The sequence below is a fragment of the Neovison vison genome, chromosome X, assembly GCF_020171115.1.
Source record: "Neovison vison isolate M4711 chromosome X, ASM_NN_V1, whole genome shotgun sequence".
NCBI lineage: Eukaryota > Metazoa > Chordata > Mammalia > Carnivora > Mustelidae > Neogale > Neogale vison.
The window spans coordinates 71,351,791-71,370,717 of NC_058105.1; the positions used below are offsets into that span (position 1 = coordinate 71,351,791).

The following is an 18,927-nucleotide window of genomic DNA, read 5'->3' on the forward strand; positions in this document are numbered from 1 at the left end:
GCTTCCTTTTCCTTCTCTTCTTCTTTTGGGACTCTTGTGATGTGAGTTCCCTAAGTCTATTCTTGTGATCCATAACTACCCTTTCTGTCTTTTGTGCAGCTTCATTATTTTCTATTATTCTATCTTCTTTATACTTAATTGTTCCTTTGCTTCTTCCATCCTTGTCATCATTACATCCAGTTGGTTTTGAATCTTAATTACTGCATTTTTCATGTCTAATTGTTTTTTTTAACTTTTATCTCTGCAATAAGGGTCTTCCTGAAGTCTTCCATGTTCTTTTCAAGCCCAGTATGTATCCTTATGATTGTTGCTTTAAATTCTGCATCAGGCATGTGAATTATATCTGTCTCGATTATATCTCTAGCCATGACCTTTTCTTGTTCTTTCTTTCTTTTTTTTTCTTGTTCTTTCTTTTGAGATGAATCCCTCCATCTTGGCATTTGTCTATTGTCTCTTTTTTCTTCTGTGTGTGCCTGTTATGGTTCCTGCTCCTGAGAGTAATGGCTGTATGAAAAAGAGGTCACATAGTGCTCATGGCCTGGGCACTAAAGGGAGTATCTCTTATATGTGTTGTGTGCACTCTGTTGCTGTGGTTTGACTGCTTTATTCCTCAGGTCATTTGTCTGCAGAGACATGCCTTGCCTGCAGCGGGCAGTGTTTGGACCTTAGCCAGAGTGTAGGGAGTGTTTTGTTGTTTGTTTGTTTGTTTGTTTTTTAAAGTTTATTTATTTGACAGACAGAGATCACAAGTAGGCAGAGAGGCAGGCAGAGAGAAAGAAGGAAGCAGGCTCCCTGCTGAGCAGAGAACCCGATGCGGGGCTCCATCCTAGGACCCTGAGATCATGACTTGAGCCGAAGGCAGAGGCTTTTACCCACTGAGCCACCCAGGCACCCCATGTAGGGAGTTTTAATTAGGCAGGCTCTGGTCTGCTTGTTAAATGAGACCTGATGCTACTTCTACCAGAACTGAAGAAGCCTTGCAAAACTTTTTGGTCGGTGGTTGAGGTTCATGTAGAGGTTTCTGCTGGCCTTCCAGGGAAGGGGCCTGCTGCACTGGGATTGAGGCACACTTGCCAGAGTAGGGCAGTACCAACAGAGCACAGTGGGGCCAAGACTTAATAAGCGGGTTAGGAAGCCAGTGTTGATGCTGTTCTGTTTCCTGAAGTTCGTTTATGCCGAGGAGCACGGGAGGGGAAAGGCATCAGCCAGCTCCATTTTTCCTGGAGTGTGGTTTCCGTGCTTGCTGTTCTGAGGGAGTCACTCCCAGAAGAGCGAATAGTTTCCTCTTGTATATATAGGCATTTTTCAGATTGCTCTTTTCACACTGTCTCCAGGTTGATTGCCTGCCTGAAGCAGTGCAGTGCACTTTGGGCTCTATCCTAGCCAAGTGTGCTAACCACTGAAACTCCAAGCTTTAGTGAACTGGGTAGCAGGGACCTGCTCTTGTCTTCTGGGGAGAGTCTTGCTCTGTTGGGGGTGATGCAGGTTTGACCCCGAAGGGCAGCTGCCCTAGAGTGCAAGGGTGTGGGATTTGGAGCAGAGCAAGCTAAACAACCAGCATCCTGGTTAGCTGCCCTCAGCATGTATCTCTGCCTATGCTGGGTGGTTGGGGAGAGGAAATGGCACCTGCTGGCTCGCTTTTTTGTCCCTAGAGAGGCAACTCCTAGAATGAGACCTCTCACAGATGTGCTCCAAGAAGAGTGCATAGTCTCTCCCCATGTGCCAGAGGCAACCTTCACATTGCCTTGTCTGCCCCCAGGATTACTTGCCTGCCTTCTTTCCAGGAGTGCAGCAGTGCCCTTATGGCTCTATCCCAGCCATGCCTACGGACCTCTGAATATCCAGTCTTTGAGCCCCACTGGTGGCAAAAACTCACAAAAATCAGCCCCTCTCATTTTCCTAGCCAGTGGCTTTGGGGAAGTGTTCACCTTGTGCCTATCCCTGTGCGCTCCACTGTCTCTTGCCTTTCTCCACAACCAGGGCTCCCTCCCCTCCACAGCACCCATGACCCATTTCTCCTTAAAACCACATCTCCGCACATCCTGCCTTCTTCAGTGTGGACTCTTCTCTCCCTCTGGTTGTGCAGTTTGTTCTGCCAGTGCTCGGGTCGATTTCTTAGGTATTCAGAATCATTTGATTAGTTATTTAACTGTGTTCAAGGGATGAGGCAAGCTGCTATCTTAGCTCCCTACCTCTTTGTTGAATTTTAACATACTTTTATGAATTCTGGTGGTGAGCTCCTTGGTGATCCTTATTTTTTAGAGGGATCTATTCCAACTAAGAATGTATTATATGGGGGGCACTTGGGTGGCTCAGTGGGTTAAGGCCTCTGCTTTCAGCTTGGGTCATGGTCCCAGGGTCCTGGGATCGAGCCCTGCATCGGGCTCTCTGCTCGGCAGGGAGCCTGCTTCCCTCTCTCTCTCTCTGCCTGCCTCTCTGCCTACTTGTGATCTCTGTCAAGTAAATAAATAAAATCTTTTAAAAAAAGAATGTATTTTATGTTCCCAGTTTTTATTTTAAAAATATCAACACTACCTCCATTAGTTATTGGCAAGATTCAAAGATTGGAAGTTATAAGTCTCTAAATTCACCTGAAAAAATTTCTCTAAAAATCTAAAGTTAGCTTTTTTAACCCAAGAAACTCCTCATTAGTATATTAATATTTAAAAAATATAGGTAGTAAAGATTATAATGGTACAGATTAAACAGATTTTCATAATCTTATCATTTCATATTAACTTTCAGCTTGGAACTTGGCTGTGCAGTGTGGCAAAGACCCAGTGGCAATGAGAGAATTTTTCATCCTCTCTTATAAGGTAAGTCTCTTCTAGTAAGTATCTCACGAATGGACCACAACAAAGATAGACCACTGTGGCTATTTTCAAGGGCAAAATATAAAGGGGCATGGGCTTTTAATCTAGAAACTTTTAAAATACACATCTAAACAGTAATGACCTAAGGAGCATTTGTTCCTTATAGGATACAATGTGCAGATATGAAGCATTTCTCCACATAGCAAAATATTATAAACAACCATCAGAGAGATTAAAGTTTTACCATAAGAGACTTATTTCTTTGCTTTTGAAGGAATTCAGTCTCCCAGAGTCCTATATTAAAATATAACTCTCTTTAGGAAAGGAATACTCTTAAGGTGTCAACCAATAAAACATTAGGAAGGTTTATAAATCTGTAGGAGTATAGAATAGGTATCTGGGGAAATGAGGAGGTAAAAATAATACTAAGAATCTTGGGCCTACTTTATAATTTTTCGTAGAGCAGGTTCTCTGTGTAAGGATTTATAAGCTTACTTTGAAATTATAAGCATTTTTAAATAGTCATTAGTCTCCAAGGTCAAGATTAAATGCCAGAAAGTAAGCAATATTGATGAGAAAATAAAAGGAGAGGGCTAAGAATGTCTCTCTTACACATTCAGGAGTGTATCATCTGATATGTTGAGATAGATTAAATGTTAAGAGTTTTAGAACTAGAAAGAACTATAGAGATAATCTAGCATAACTCCCTCATTTTATGTATTAGTAACCTGAGACCTAGAGAGAGAAGGTGTTTTGAAATGCTGTTAATTTAGTGACAGTGATGATTATGATCACTAAACGTTTTGGGAGATTAAGAAATAGTCTTTGAAAGTTCAGGTAAAATTGCCATTTAAATTAGGTGAAATGAATTAGTTTTAGTTTGAACATTTGTGATAGCACTAGTAGGGTTCTATGTAAGAATCCCAAGGGCCTAGAGGTTTGTTGTAGTAAAAGCTGGGAATTTTTTCTAAAGTTAGAGGACAAGGCTTAATGATGAGGTTATGCCTAATAATGCTTGTCAAGATTTGACATTGTATCTTTCAACCATGACAATATATGTGCTAATTTCAACTCTATTCAATACAAAGGGGAAATCTATTTGCCAGGGGAAAAATCACTTAGAAATTACAACATAAAGCAAGAAATAAATCACTAGATAGAAATACAGGGCCAAACGACAGTATCTATCACTGGGAAGATAGGAAAATTGCAAAGAAATGAAGCTTTTTATCTCCAGAAATGTTCTTAAAAACAATGGAAAGTAATATAAAATTAAAACTGTAAATCAGTGTTATAGTCTCTATCATTTTTAAGGTGAGATGTGTTTTTCCAGCTGAATTTTTTCATTCAGACAGGATGTTGCTGATTTTCATTCTGATTGTTTCTGTTCACCTGGCAGAATTCACAGTATTCATTGATGTTCTGGTTATTTCTTATCAGCTGTCCCAGTTTTGTCCTTCTGATCAAGTAATTCTGATTGCACAGAAAACATGTTTACTTATGGCAGCTGCAGTTGATCTAGAGCAAGGGAGAAAAGCTTCAACAGCTTTTGAACAGGTAATGTGCTACCTTCAAAGAAAACACAAGAAAGAGTTTAGTGTGCTATTTGGTGTGTTTGCCTTCCCCGATGCAGTTCTTTCTGATTCTCTTTAAAGAACCCTTTCATCCTTTCCAGGAGCATCTTGATTTCAAAGGTTTATAATGGTTCATTCCTTCCTAAGAAAAGGTCACATTTGGCTTAGCCTCTTCTTTTAAAAAGATTGAGTATCTCTTTTAAAATGCCTCTTCCCATGGACCACTCTTTCCAAATCTGTTTTTAGATATTCTTCATCATCTCCCTGCAATCATATGTGGCCCATAAGAAAGACTTTTCTCTATTTTTGTTGCCTTTTACACATTCTCTAAGGAAGAATTTTTCTGTCTCCACAGCTTCAGTAGCCAGCTCATTATTTACTTGGATTGTTTTTCTTCACTTTAATTGCATTTGCTTTCTTTGACCCACACCCTTAAATATTTTATCAGTAATTCAGTTTTAACAACAAAAAGAATTCCTACCTTTGCCTCAATTCCACTCCTAGCTTTGTTAAACCTTACCCCTTTAAGAAAATGCCAACATCAACATCTAAGAAAATTGTCTCCAAGTTGGACCACTAGCATTTTTGGTATGATTTTAAGATCTGGTTCTCTCTGCTTTTTCTCTCTTACCTAGACAAAGAAAACTTCCCAATTTCCCATACTTGCCAGCTTTTCTTTCCAAATGGTATAAAATCCTTCTTGCTGTTTATTTCCTTCCTTCCGTTAATTGCTTCTTTCATATGATTCTTCAGATCTGGAACAAACTGTCACCAGATCTCTGCCAACATATTTCCCTTCCTTTCTGTTCCCTGTTGACTTCAACTCAAAAAACATTTGAGTATTAAGTAGTTTGCTAGGTACTGGAGATAAAGAAGACAAAATCCTTAACCTTGAGAAGTAAAGGGACCTCTTTTTAGAAACCTTTCCATTTTAAAAGAATGTGAGAAAAGAATCTTATGTGCCCCAGAGCAAAACCAAAAACAATCATTTTGCTTCTTAAAAAGCATGGGGTAAATGCAATTTTATTCTCAATAAGGCCTTGTGCTTTAGTTAAAAAGAGTAATAACTTCCTAGTTTTCACGTAATGCTCTTAACCTTTTTTAAAAGTTTTTCTCGGTCACTCAGAGTCAGTTGAGCATGCGACTCGATTTCAGCTCAAGTCAGGATCTCAGGGTTGTGAGATTGAGCTCCGCCCCACACTGGGCTCGGTGCTCCGCAGGGAGTCTGCTTGAGATTCTCTCTACTGCTTCTCCCTGTCCCTCTGCTCCTCCCTCCATTCGCACACTGCACTCTCTCTGGAAAATAAAGAAACAAATCTTTTTTTAAAAAGTTTTTCCCTTACATTGGTGGTCCTGACTTTGTTAAATTTTGTATCTTAATGAATAGAGATCAAATTGATGTGAGGGAAATTTCACAAACTCTTAAGTACAGTCCTTAATTGTTTTGTTTGTTTCCAACAACTGTTCTTTTTTTGTGTTCTTTCTCTTGCAAATGTTAATGGTTTCTAAGAACTCTAACCTAGTAACCCTTCTATAATCTTCTTTGCTTTTGAAAGAATATCTGTTTAGGTAATGGAAGATGAATTTCTGCCTTTTACCATCTGAGTCTGGTCCCTGTAAATTAGACCATGGTGTTCTGCTTGTCTAATGAAGAATTGTTGAATTCTGTTCTATTTATCTGCTCCTTGTTCTCTAAAGGCTCATAAATTTGGGTATTTCCAAATAGGTAGATGATGAAGGAATGTAGATGGAATGTATAGTTTTATCAACATTGTCTTTACTCTCCTGAATATGAGCTGGGGGGAAGTGAGGGATGCTTTAAAAAAAATACAGCAAAGAAAGTTACCCCAAAGATACAGATGTCGTGAAAAGAAGGGCCATCTGTACCCCAATGTTTATAGCAGCAATGGCCACAGTCGCCAAACTATGGAAAGAACCAAGATGCCCTTCAACGGATGAATGGATAAGGAAGATGTGGTCCATATACACTATGGAGTATTAATGCCTCCATCAGAAAGGACGAATACCCAACTTTTGTAGCAACATGGACGGGACTGGAAGAGATTTTGCTGAGTGAAATAAGTCAAGCAGAGAGAGTCAATTATCATATGGTTTCACTTATTTGTGGAGCATAACAAATAGCATGGAGGACAAGGGGCATTAGAGAGGAGTAGGAAATTTGGGTAAATTGGAAGGGGAGGTGAACCATGAGAGACTATGGACTCTGAAAAACAATCTGAGGGGTTTGAAGTGGCGAGGGGGTGGGAGGTTGGGGTACCAGGTGGTGGGTATTATAGAGGGCACAGCTTGCATGGAGCACTGGGTGTGGTGAAAAAATAATGAATAATGTTTTTCTGAAAATAAATAAATTGGGAAAAAAAATACAGCAGTTGTGGGGCGCCTGGGTGGCTCAGTGGATTAAAGCCTCTGCCTTTGGCTCAGGTTATGATCTCAGGGTCCTGGGATTGAGCCCTGCATCGGGCTTTCTGCTCAGCAGGGATCCTGCTTGCTCCTCTCTGTCTCTGCCTGTTTCTCTGCCTACTTGTGATCTCTGCCTCTCAAATAAATAAATAAAATCTTTAAAAAAATACAGCAGTTGTAATATACCATTGTGTGTGTGTGTGTGTGTGTGTGTGTGTGTGTACACACCGTATCTTCTTATCCACTTATCTATCAGTGGACAGTTGGGTTGCTTCTGTATCTTGGCTTTTATAAAACAATGCTGCAGTGAGCATAAGGATGCATATATCTTTTTGAATTAGTGTTTTTGTTTTCCTTGGTAAATACCCAGTAGTAGAATTACTGGGTCATATGGTATTTCTTTACTTAATTTTTTTTCAACTCTTTACATGTGTGAAAAGTCTTATTTATTTCAGGTGAAAATGAAATCTGTACTTAAGTTCAAACCAAAAAGTGAGAACATATTAACTAATGCATGTCATATAAGAATCTTACACTGATATGCTTTCAGGTTTCCCTTCCCTTCCATCTTTTGTTATTGTTATTGTACATTTTATTTTTACGTATGTTATAAACTCTCAATATATTCTTAGTTTTGATTAGGCTGTAAATTTATTTTTAGAGCTGTTAATAGAAGTTAAATGTTCTTTAAATTTATGTATGTTTTAAGGGCTGCCTTGAATCATTTCTTTGTTGAGATCCAGAATATTGTTTGATATCCTGTTCCTTTTGCCTCAAGAACTTTAACATTTTTTGTAGTGTCGATCTATTGAATTTACCCATCTTTTTCTGAAAAAGCATTTTTCCTTTATTTTTCATAGTTTTGCTGTGTGTAGAACTTAGAGCCATCAATTATTTTAAATTTTAGCACTTCAAGGATGTCACTCCACTGTTGTTGGGCTTGCACAATTGCTGAAGAGTCTGTTAGCCTCATCTTTGTTCTATATACAGATATCTTTTGTTTTCCCATTGACTGTCTATAAGATTTTCTCTTTTATCGTTGTTTTGTAGCAGTTCGAATATAGTATATCTAGGTTAAAATTGAAAAAAAAAAATCCTTGCCATTCTTTGAGCGTTTTTGCAACTATGGTTTGATGTCTTTAATTTTGAAAAATTCTTGACCACTGTCTCTTCAGATGTTTTTTTCTGTCCTGTTTATCTCTTTTCCTCCTAGGTTTCAAATTACATATATAGTAGACTATATGATATTGTCCCACAGGTCTGGTATGTTGTATTGTTTCTTTTTTTCTCATTTTTCTCAGTGTGAATATCAAATATTAATATGTAAATATTAAACAACATAGTACTGCACAAGCAGGGTGCCAAATAAGAAATCATACAGTAGGGGTGCCTGGGTGGCTCAGTGGGTTAATGCCTCTGCCTTCGGCTTGGGTCATGATCCCGGGGTCATGGAATCAAGCCCTGCATCGGGCTCTCTGCTCAGCAGGGAGCCTGCTTCCCTTTCACTCTCTCTGCCTGCCTCTCTGCCTACTTATGATCTCAGTCTGTCAAATAAATAAATAAAATCTTTTTTAAATATTTAAAAATAAAGAAATCAAACAGCAGGGCACCTGGGTGGCTCAGTGGGTTAAGCCTCTGCCTTTGGCTCAGGTCATGATCTCAGGGTCCTGGGATCAAGCCCCACATCAGGCTCTCTGCTCAGCAGGGAGCCTGCTTCCCCCTCTCTCTCTGTCTGCCTCTCTGCCTACTTGTGACCTCCCTTTCTCTCCATCAAAGAAATAAAAAAAACTAGAAATCAAACAGCAAATAAAAATATGTCTCAAAACAAATACATAAAAAAGGAATGCCTGGTGGGTGGCTCAGTCGTTGGGCGTCTGCCTTCAGCTCTGGTCTAGCTAAAGTTTAGTAGAGGAAGGAAATAACAAAGAAAAATCAGAAATTAATAAAATAGAGACCAGAATAAATAATAACATAACATTGAAAGTAATGACCAGGTTTTCCAAAATAAAATAAAATAAAATAAAATTGGTAATGCTTTAACTCCATTAATTTAGAAGAAAGACAAGACCCAAAAACCAAAGTGAGAAATGGATAACAACACAACAGATAACCACAGAAATACGTAGGGTGAGAACAGATAACTATTAACAGTGCTGTCCTAACAAATCAGAAATCTTCTTAGACCAATAACAAGAAGTGAATATTGAATTAGGAATCAAAAATCTCACAACACAGAAAAGCCCAAGACTACATGGTTTCCTTGGTGAATTCTGCCAAACATATAAAATATAATTAGTAACAATCTTTATCAAAGTCTTACAAATTGTGGAATGGAGGGAACACATTCAGAATCATTCTGTGAAGCCAGTATTACCTTGATATTAGCAGAGATACAAGAACAAAAAAGTCCAGTCTGTACAAAATAAGTATTACTACTCTGGCTTTCTTTTTTTTTTTTAATTAAATTTAATTTAATTTTGTTTTCAGTGTTCCAAGATTTCATTGTTTATGCACCACACCCAGTGCTCCATGCAATACGTGCCCTCCTTAATACACCCTGCCAGGCTCACATCACCCCCTACCCTCCCAAAAACCCTCAATTTGTTTCTCAGAGTCCACGGTCTCTCATGGTTTGTCTCCTCCTCCGATTTCTCCCAGCTCACTTCTCTTCTCCATCTCCCAATGTCTTCTGGGTTATTCCTTATGCTCCATTTGCATGATAAATGGTTCTCCATCCCCTCACTTTCAATCTGCAGGAATCTTTAGGTCTAAAATGAGTCTCTTATTGGCAACATATAAATGGGTCTTGTTTTTAATCCATTCAGACTCCCTGTGTCTTTTGATTGGAACATTTAGTCCATTCACGTTCAAAGTAATTCTAGAGAATATCTATTTAGTGCTATTTTATAATTTGTTTTGTCATTGTTCCTGGAGATTTTCTCTGATTTTCTCTGACTGAAAGAATCCCTACTTTAATATTTCTTGCAGGGCTAATTTAGTGGTCACAAACTGCTTTAGTTTTTGTTTGGGAAACTCTTTCTCTCCTTCTATTCTGAATGATAGCCATGCTGGATAGAGTATTCTTGGCTGCAGATGTTTTCCATTCTGCATGCTGAATATATCACGCCACTTTCTTCTGGTTTACCAAGTTTCTGTTGAGAAATCTCTAGCTAGCCTTATGGGTTTCCCTTAAGGACCTCTTTTTTGTCTTGCTGCTTTTAGAATTTTTTCTTTATCACTGTCTTTTTCCAGTTTAATTACAGTATGTCTTGGTGTTGGTCTGCTTTTGTTGATACTGATGGCAATCCTCTGTGCCTCCTAGATCTCAATGTCTCTTTCCTTCTCCAGATTAGGGAAGTTTTCTGCTATTATTTCCTGAAATAAATTTTCGGCCCACTTTTCTCTTTCTTCTGGGACTCCTATAATATGAATGTTCCTACATTTCATGGAGTCATTGAGTTCCCTAAGTCTATTCTCATGTTGCATAATTCTTTGTGTCTTTTGTTCAGCTTCATTATTTTACATTATTTTATCTTCTAGGTCACTAATTCATTCCTCTGCTTCTTCCAGTTTGTTGTTCATTGCATCAAGCCTGCTTTTGATCTTGTTTATTGTACCCTTCATCTCTGATTCTTTTTTAACTCTTTTATCTTTGTGGTAAGGGTCTCACTGGAGTTTTCTATTCTTTTCTCAAGCCCAGTGAGTATCCTTATGATTATTCTTTAAATTCTCTATCAGGGGGTACCTAGGTGGCTCAGTTAGTTAAGCAACTGACTCTTGATATCCTCTCAAGTCATGATCTCAGGGTCATGAGATTGAGTCTCGTGTTGGGCTCTGCGCTTAGCAGAGAGTTTGCTTGAGATTCTCTCTCTCTCTCCCCCTCTCCCTCATCCACCCCCACTATCTCGCTTGCTCTCTTTCTCTGTAAAGTGAATGAATGAATGAATGAATTCTTTATCGGGAACATTACTTATATCTGTTTCACTTAGGTCTATGGCCATGGCCTTATCTTGTTCCTTCATTTGGATAAATTCCTACATCCTGGAATTTTGTCTAAGTCTCTGCTTTCATCTCTGTGTTAGAAAAGCCAGTTATGCCTCCTGATCCTGAATGTAATGTCCTTATGAATAAGAGCTCATGTCATGCCCAGGGCATGGTGCTTCAGAGTGTTTCTGGTGTGTGCCGTGTGCACTGTGCTATTGTGTTTTGCCTGCTGTGTCCTTCAGGCCAGTCATCTGCAGAGGTTCTCCTAGCCTGTTGTTGGCAGTGTTTGGTCCTAGCCTGCATGTGCCAAGTTTTAACTAGGTGTGCAGTTTGCTTGTGAAATAAGACCTGATACCAACTCCACCAAGACAGAGGCCCTGTAGAACTCTCTGGTTGGGAGAGATAGTGTGGGCAGGGATTTGTGCTGGTCTTCTAGGGGAGGGGCTCGCCATGCTGGGACTGAAGTAGGCTTGACTGAGAAGGGTAGTCCCACCAGAGCACAGGGGTTGGGGTTTTGTGTAAGCAAGTTAGGCAGCCAGTATCCAGGCTGAGCTGCTTCCCTCAGGTGGTTCTGTGTTTATGCTGGGAGGGCTGGGGGAGGAAATGGCACCAGTCAGCTCTTTTCTTTCCAGAGAGGCCTGAAGGAATAATCTCCCACTGTATGTCCTAGACATTCTTCAGATCCCTATTTCCATGCTGTCTTACCCAGGTTGTTTGCTTGCCTTCTTTCCAGGAGCAGCACAGTGCCCTCAAGTTCCTATCCTAGCCAAGACTGCTGACCCTTAAAACTCCAGGCTGTAAGCCTTGCTGGTTGCAAGGAACTCTGGAAATTCAGTTCCTCCAAGCCAGTAGCTTTGGGGAAATGTTCTTCTTGTCCATTCCCTTACATGCTCCTCTCTTTCTGTCTCTCTCCCTCTCTCTGTCTCAGTCTCTTTCTCTCTCTTGCCCTTCTCAATGACAGCTCCCTCTCCTCTGAAGTACTTGTTATCTGTTTCTCCCTTAAACCGTGTCTCTACACTTCCTACCTTCTTTGATATGGCCTCTTCTCTCCCTTTAGTTGTGGAATTTGTTCTGTCAGTCTTCAGGTTGATTTCTGGGGTATTTAGGATGATTTGATAGTTATCTAGTTGTGTTCATGGGATGAGATGAACCTCATGTCCTCCAATCTGCCACCATCTTCGTCTCCCACTTCTTCTAGATGTAATTTTTTGAGCAATAAAGAAGAATGAGATCTGATGATTTGTGACAATATGGATGGACCTAGAGTATTATGCAAAGTGAAGTAAGTCAGAAAAAGGAAATATAAACCATATGATCTCAGTTATATGTGGAATCTAAAAAGGAAAAGAAAAAAAGTGGAAAAAACAAAAAAGCAAAGCAAACAGACTCTTAAATACAGAGAACAAACTGGGGATTGTCAGAGAGGAAGTAGATGGGGTGATGGGCAAAATAGGAAAGGTGGATTAGGAGATACAAACCACCACTTATAAAATATATAAATTGTGAACATGAAAAGTACAGCACGGGGAATATAGTCATTAACATTTTAATAACATTATATGCTGACTATGCTTATTGTGGGGAGCATTGAGGAATGTATAGAATTGGCCAATGAATATGTTGTGCAAATGAAACTAATGTAGCATTGTATGCCAGTTATACTTCAATAAAAAAAATATACAGCAGGGCGCCTGGGTGGCTCAGTCAATTAAGCATCTGACTCTTGATTTTGGCTTAGGTCATGATCTCAGGGTTAGGGGATCAAGCCCATGCCCCTACTCTGCATTCATCGGGGAGTCTGCTTAAGGATTCTCTCCCTCTGCCCCTCCCACTACTCTCTCTCTAAAATAAAAGAACAAATCTCAGGAAAAAATATACAGCCATTATAATTTATCGAGGAACTACATCTTCCTAAAATGGGTTGGATAAACTACTGCCGGCTAGCCAAATCAGGCCGGTGGCCTGTGTTTCTGCAGCCTGAGCACTAGGAACTTTTTTTTTTTTCATTCATGGAAGGTTGTGAATGAAAATATACGTGAAAGATAATAAAAAGATAATAAAAGAAAATATATGTGGAAATGTATGTGAAAAAAAAATACGTGAAAGATAGTTGTGTGGCTGGAAAAGCCTAAAACATTTACTGTTTGGCCTTTTATACAAATGTATCCTGACCCCTATCCTACATTATTTTTTAACAAATGTATTGAGGTATAATTAGCATAGCTTAGGATTCACCCAGTAAAGTATACAGTTTAATGGTTTTTAGAATATTCAGATTTGTGCAGCTATCGACAGAATATAGTTTTTGTGTTTGTTTTTGGGTTTTTTTTTTTAAGATTTCATTTATGTACTTGACAGAGATCACAAGTAGGCAGAGAGGCAGGCAGAGAGAGAGAGGAGGAAGCAGGCTCCCTGCTGAGCAGAGAGCCCGACACGGGTCTCAATCCCAGGATCCTGAGATCATGACCCAAGCCGAAGGCAGAGGCCTTAACCCACTGAGCCACCCAGGCATCCCCACAATATAGTTTTTAAAACATTTCATCACTCTAAAAAAATATCACTTACCCATTAGCAGTCACTCCCTGTCCCAACCAGCAGCCCTAGGCAACCACTAATCTATTTTGTGTCTTTATAGACTTCCTATTGTGGATATTTCATATAAATACTATCATAGGACTTAATCTTTCCTGACTGACTCCCTATAGGTTCACCATGTTGTAGTTTGGATCAGTACTCCATTCCCACAATGGCTGAATGATATTCCAGTATATGAATATACCACATTTTGTTTTTCCATTCATCCACTGATGGATCTTGAGTTTTAACAATTTTCAGCTGTTACAAATAATGCTATGGTAAACACTCATATAGAAATTTTGTGTGGACATGTGTGTTTTATTTTCCCTTGAGTATATACCTAGCAGTGGAATCGCTCGGTTTTATGATAACTCTATGCTTAATCTTGTGAGGAACTACCAGAGTATTTTCCAGAGCAGCAAAACCATTTTACATTCCCACCAGCACTAGGCTAAGGTTCTACTTTCTGCACCTCCTTGCCACAACTTTCAGTTTCAGTAGTTTATGTTTCTGGAAATGCGTGTATTATAATGTAAGTGATCTTATTTTTTGGCTTACAATTGGTCATAGTGAAAGATCCCCCGGGGCTCCAAGCACCCCGGAATGGACCCCTTCTCAGGAGGAGACCCCCGGACCCAAAAACCAAGCCGAGTCCACTGATCAGATGCAAACAGCACGAGGTTTATTGAGTTGACACAGGTACCTGCGGGCGATCAAGTCTTAGGAAGACTCGCGCGCCAGCCCTTTGTTTAGGGCCTTTTTATGGGGTTTGGGGAAGCGAAAGCATACGTACAGAAGCAGAAACATAGTTACAAGGTTCTTATTGGCTGGTTTGAATGTAAGGCATACTCGGTGTTTGTAGATTGGCTTTGAAGGACCCCGGCGCGCGAAGAGAAAGGTGGGGAGGGGGAGTGAGGAGGGGGAGTTGGACCTTATTACTCAGCAGAGAAACATCCTGCCTACGTGACTAGGCCCACGTACCTAGGCGACCCCCCTTGCCTATGTGACTATGCGCATAAAGTATCCTGTTGAAACAGGAGACCAGTATCACCCCCTAAAAGCCAAGTGGTTACAGAAAGGCAAGGGAGTGGTTAAACAATTAACTGGGGGAGGGGTCTAACAGGGGAAGGGCGAGTGATTACAGAAAAGCCAAGAAGCAGTTAGTTAATCAATGGCTGGGGGGGGGTGTCTATATGCGGAGTCTTTCATTCCCCCCTTTTTCTTTATCATGGATAGAATCTTATATCCATTCGCTCTGGTCCTGTACCAGGTCAGTTTGGGATCCGGTCTGTCGAATTAGCTGATATTGCTGTGTCACCAGTGGTTTTGCAGCCCCAATAGCGACAATAAAAGTGGGATGTCCCACTACAGTAGGTCCACTCTCTGGGTCTGTGAAACACGGGGCATAAGTGTTCTTAACATACTTTGTTGACTTCAGTCCCCATAGCTTCCCCAAGGATTTAACCCGAGTCACCCCGGGGGGGATGGTTGTGAAGGCGGTCAAAGTAATTTTTTACGTCCTAATTGGCTGGAGTTCCCATTGCTAGCTTGCAGATGTTAGGGTGTACTAGCTGCAGGGCTTGCAGATGGGCTTGAGGAACTGAGTTATGTGTCTTTGGAAATTGGGCTATTGATAAGGTAACTTTTTTGTTGTAAATCTCAAGGACATTTGCAAACAAAGGGAGACTCCTGCCTTACAAGACTGTAATCTCTGCAATATAAACATTTGTTCTTTTTTTCAGGGCAGTCAGGGGTGCCTGTGAAATGTCATACATATTACCAAGGGGAGGGGTGGAGAGGGGGTGCAAGGCGCCAGCCCCTGCTCCCTCTTCAGCCAGCCTCCTGAACAATTTTGACCCTTAAATCTTTAAGGTGGTTGAAGGTGGAAGGTCTTATCTTCTGTAACTTCTTCCTGCTGAATAGGGGCGTAGAGCTGTCCCTACCTACTCAGGTCAACATTGATCAGTGGAGGAATGTATAGGGGAGTTACAAAAGGCGGAGGCAGCTGAATCCAGTGCTGACAGTGAAAAAGTATCTTTGCGCATGGTAAGGATCATCTGTCGTGGTGAAGTCATTGCAGCGATGGAGTCTCGGCACCAAGTAGAGAAACAGCGAACAAAGCAACATATTAAGGCTAATAAGGCAATAAGAATGAGAAGCCCAAAAAGGAGATTTGGCTACAGTCCTCCTCCAAACCAGTAAGCTAACCATTTGCTGAGAGAGAGAGAAGGATCTTGTAGAGCTTTAATCTGGGCATTCATATCCTTTATTAATCCTGTGACACTTTTGTGATAGTCTGGGATGTACACACAACATTCTGTCTTGATAATTACATATATGCCACATGACATCCTCTAGTCACAAAGATGGAACAAAAATGGATGCTAAGTGATTATATCATTTAAAAAATAGATCGCATCCATCTTTGTTTTAAGTTGGGGAGACTAGCTGGAGTTGTAATGGTTTTAGTAATGCCCCATGAATTCAGGCAAATCCTAAGGTACAGCGACCTATCCACCCTGGAGGAAGCCAGGGCTACAGGTTTGTTTCACATATCCAGTGGGTTCTGTTTGGAGCTGGCCATCTAATGCCAGGTCGCCTTGCCCAGTCAGTAGCAAACCAGTCAGTAGCCTGGAGTACTGTTACTTGGGAACACATTTTTAGTGATAGCCATCCTAGATATTGTGCGTTCTTTGCCCAAGTATCACTCGTATGATTTCTTTGTTCCCAGCATAAAACTGCCTTCTGACTGAGCCGTCCAATCGTGGGTGTAAGCCACAGATATGCATCCCAGATTTGATATACACCATCCTTAGTAAGTTAAGGAGGGTTTTGTAACTTAGGCCCATATTTGATTGGGGAGTTATGGCTTGACAGCAATCCCCTTTTTTTTTTTTCCAAATTGCTCCATGGGCATGTAGTACCAGGAAGGCATATTTGGAGTCAGTGTTAATGTTTATTCTTAGGCTTTGGCAATTGCAAAGTGCTAGTGAACACTACAGTATACCTAGCTTTTCTTATTTTTTTTTTCTATGAAAACTATTGTCATCAGTAAACTGTCATTCATCTGGCATATCTGTAAGTATAGCCCAATATTTAATTAGTCGGCCTTCATCATTCTTTGGTGGCCTTTGAATTCTAAGAAAAATCTGGACCTGATGTGAACTCATTAGTTAGGGGCTGTTTTAGGTTTCGCTAAAGCATCTGTTTGCAATTGCACCTCAACAGAGGTGGCCTCTAGGATAAATATGACTAAGGGATGAAACCAATAAGAAGACCTTTGAGTGGTCCAGCCTTAACAATATCCTGATTACAGAGGATCACTGGCAAGTGAGAAAACTTGTCAAGAGATAAGGGGAGTTCCCCATGCATCATCCGATCTAATCATAAAGAAAGTGGGGTCATCCATTATCTCTATAAGTCCATAGTTAATCCTATGGAGTGCAATAGGCTGGCCTTTAGGCAATTTCATTATCCCAGCCACAAACAAGGTGTTAGTTAAGTTATACAATTATAGGGGAATCAATCCCATTTTCCAGTTGTTTAATCATGTGCCGTGGGGTCTTGTTAATATACCCACAAGATAATAAGATTGATTAAAGAAGCTATTGTGTAACTTCTCTGAAGTTTACCTCAAATTGTTTAGCTTAGGTAAACAAACATTTAAAGACAATCGAATCTAGAATTTAATATCCATAAAGGTGTGTTATTAAAATATAATTTTTCTCTCTAAGATAACCCTCATTTACAGAGATAGCCAAATCAGGACTAAGTCACTTGTGAAACAAGTCCAGTTTTAACAAACTTGGCCCATTATTTACATAAGCTCAGCAAGAACAGTTGAGTGTGATCATATAGATCTTTTAGAATCTGCTTTGCTGGAACTTCTTATAAGGAATCTCTAGGTTGAACTTCTAGTAGCCTCTCCAGGCCAGAAGCCAAGCCACATACTTGCCATCAGGCATGCCTGCAATACCTGTCGATTTGGGCATATGCCTCTTCATGAGATTCTGCACCTACCAAGGAGTGACATTCTTTACTCACCTGGTGAGGCTGCTGGGAACTCTGTAAACAAGGTATCAGGCCAATAGTCCCAAGGGGCTTTATGGCTCCAGGTTTCATAAAGTCAACCTTAGTTCCTTAAAGCTGTCTGGTCATATCTGAGTCTATGCATGTCTTTTTCAACTATGACATTCCAGTCAAAGCCTTGGTAAAATAACCAGTTTCCAATGCTGTCCTGTTACAAAGAGAACAGATTCTTATTGAACTTATGCAAATGACTGATTGCCATGGAAGAAAGAATACTTATTGAGACCTTTTGGTTTCAGAGGGTTTAGATAGAGAGAAAAGTTGAATGCCTTGAGCACTTTTACATCTCTGTGAGTTACAGATAACTTAAGAAAAAGTATCCCTAGTCTGGAAGAGCAAACATTAGAGAGAACCAGCAATGTCTAAAATAAGAGACACAACATTATAATCTTTTAGTTCATTTAGTTCCATGTTACTAATTCTGGTGAATGCACCTTTAGTTAGTTTTGGAAATTCTTACCCATTTCAGTTTTAGGATTTTCAAGTATACCAAATATCTGTATTTGTCCTGGAAGTCCTTTATATGAATCTCCTTTAAGATAAAACTCATTTTACAAGAGAATTAAAACAATTACAAATGACAAAACTCGGAATGGATATGGTTAGAGCTGATGAGACAAGAGTTTACAATTTAGCTGACAAGGAAATCAGGTTACTTCTGTGACACATAACATTTCTGTAATTATAATATCAAGCGATGATCTTTTAAAACATTTAAAACTTTAGGAAATGTATAGAATCTCTAGAATAATTATAGCATTTTCCCAAATGTAACCCAAGGTTTATCATTGGTTTAAATCTTGTCAACAATTGCTAAAATCTTAGAAAGTTTTAAAGCACATGCCTAAATATAATTAGGGATGTTAAACACGTGATAAAACAAAACATAGAGACTGGGTTTTCTGGGCTGGCAAAGAGAAAACCATTTACATTCTCTTATCTGATCAATTAATCTAAGAAAACTTTGTCCTTTTAAACAAAGAAAATCAGCCTTTTTTTTTTTATACCAGTGTCTTTTCCCTTTTTAATTTTATTTTTAAGTGTGCAGTCTTAAGATAGGAGTTTTCTGGGTTTTTCTCCCATCATGAATGATGTCGCAGACAAGGGAGGGGGATCTTTCCCCTGCTGTCCTGCTCGCATTCCCCACAGGAACTTAGGAGCATTTTAGCTAAGGCCTGTCCGAATAAACCCTAGACCAGGCTACTCCGTGGAGTAGATGACCGTTCTGTCATATGACGCCCTGCGAGACTCAGGGTGCAGCCCACTCAGACTCCGTAGCCGAAGCAGTGAAGCCATACAGACAGATTTACACAGTCAGGCACTCTTCAGATTCAAACAGGTTGGATACCCTCCCTTTTGGGTATCTCTGGCTAATGGGAGGTGATCAATCTCCCTTTTTACTCTTTACAGATTAGAGTGAATTTCTATGGTTACAGGCAATGGAGGATGGCAACCGGGTGTTTTTGCAG

At 40.0% G+C, this 18,927-nt stretch overlaps 1 protein-coding gene across 1 annotated transcript in view; it reads left to right on the top strand.

The window, feature by feature from the left end:
* Positions 1–18,927, top strand: part of TEX11 (testis expressed 11) — a 335,773-nt gene that overhangs the window by 237,351 nt on the left and 79,495 nt on the right. The window contains exons 22-23 of the mRNA XM_044234723.1: positions 2,746–2,816; positions 4,254–4,370. Coding sequence (XP_044090658.1) covers positions 2,746–2,816; positions 4,254–4,370 — 188 coding nt within the window. The remainder of the gene's footprint in view (positions 1–2,745; positions 2,817–4,253; positions 4,371–18,927) is intronic.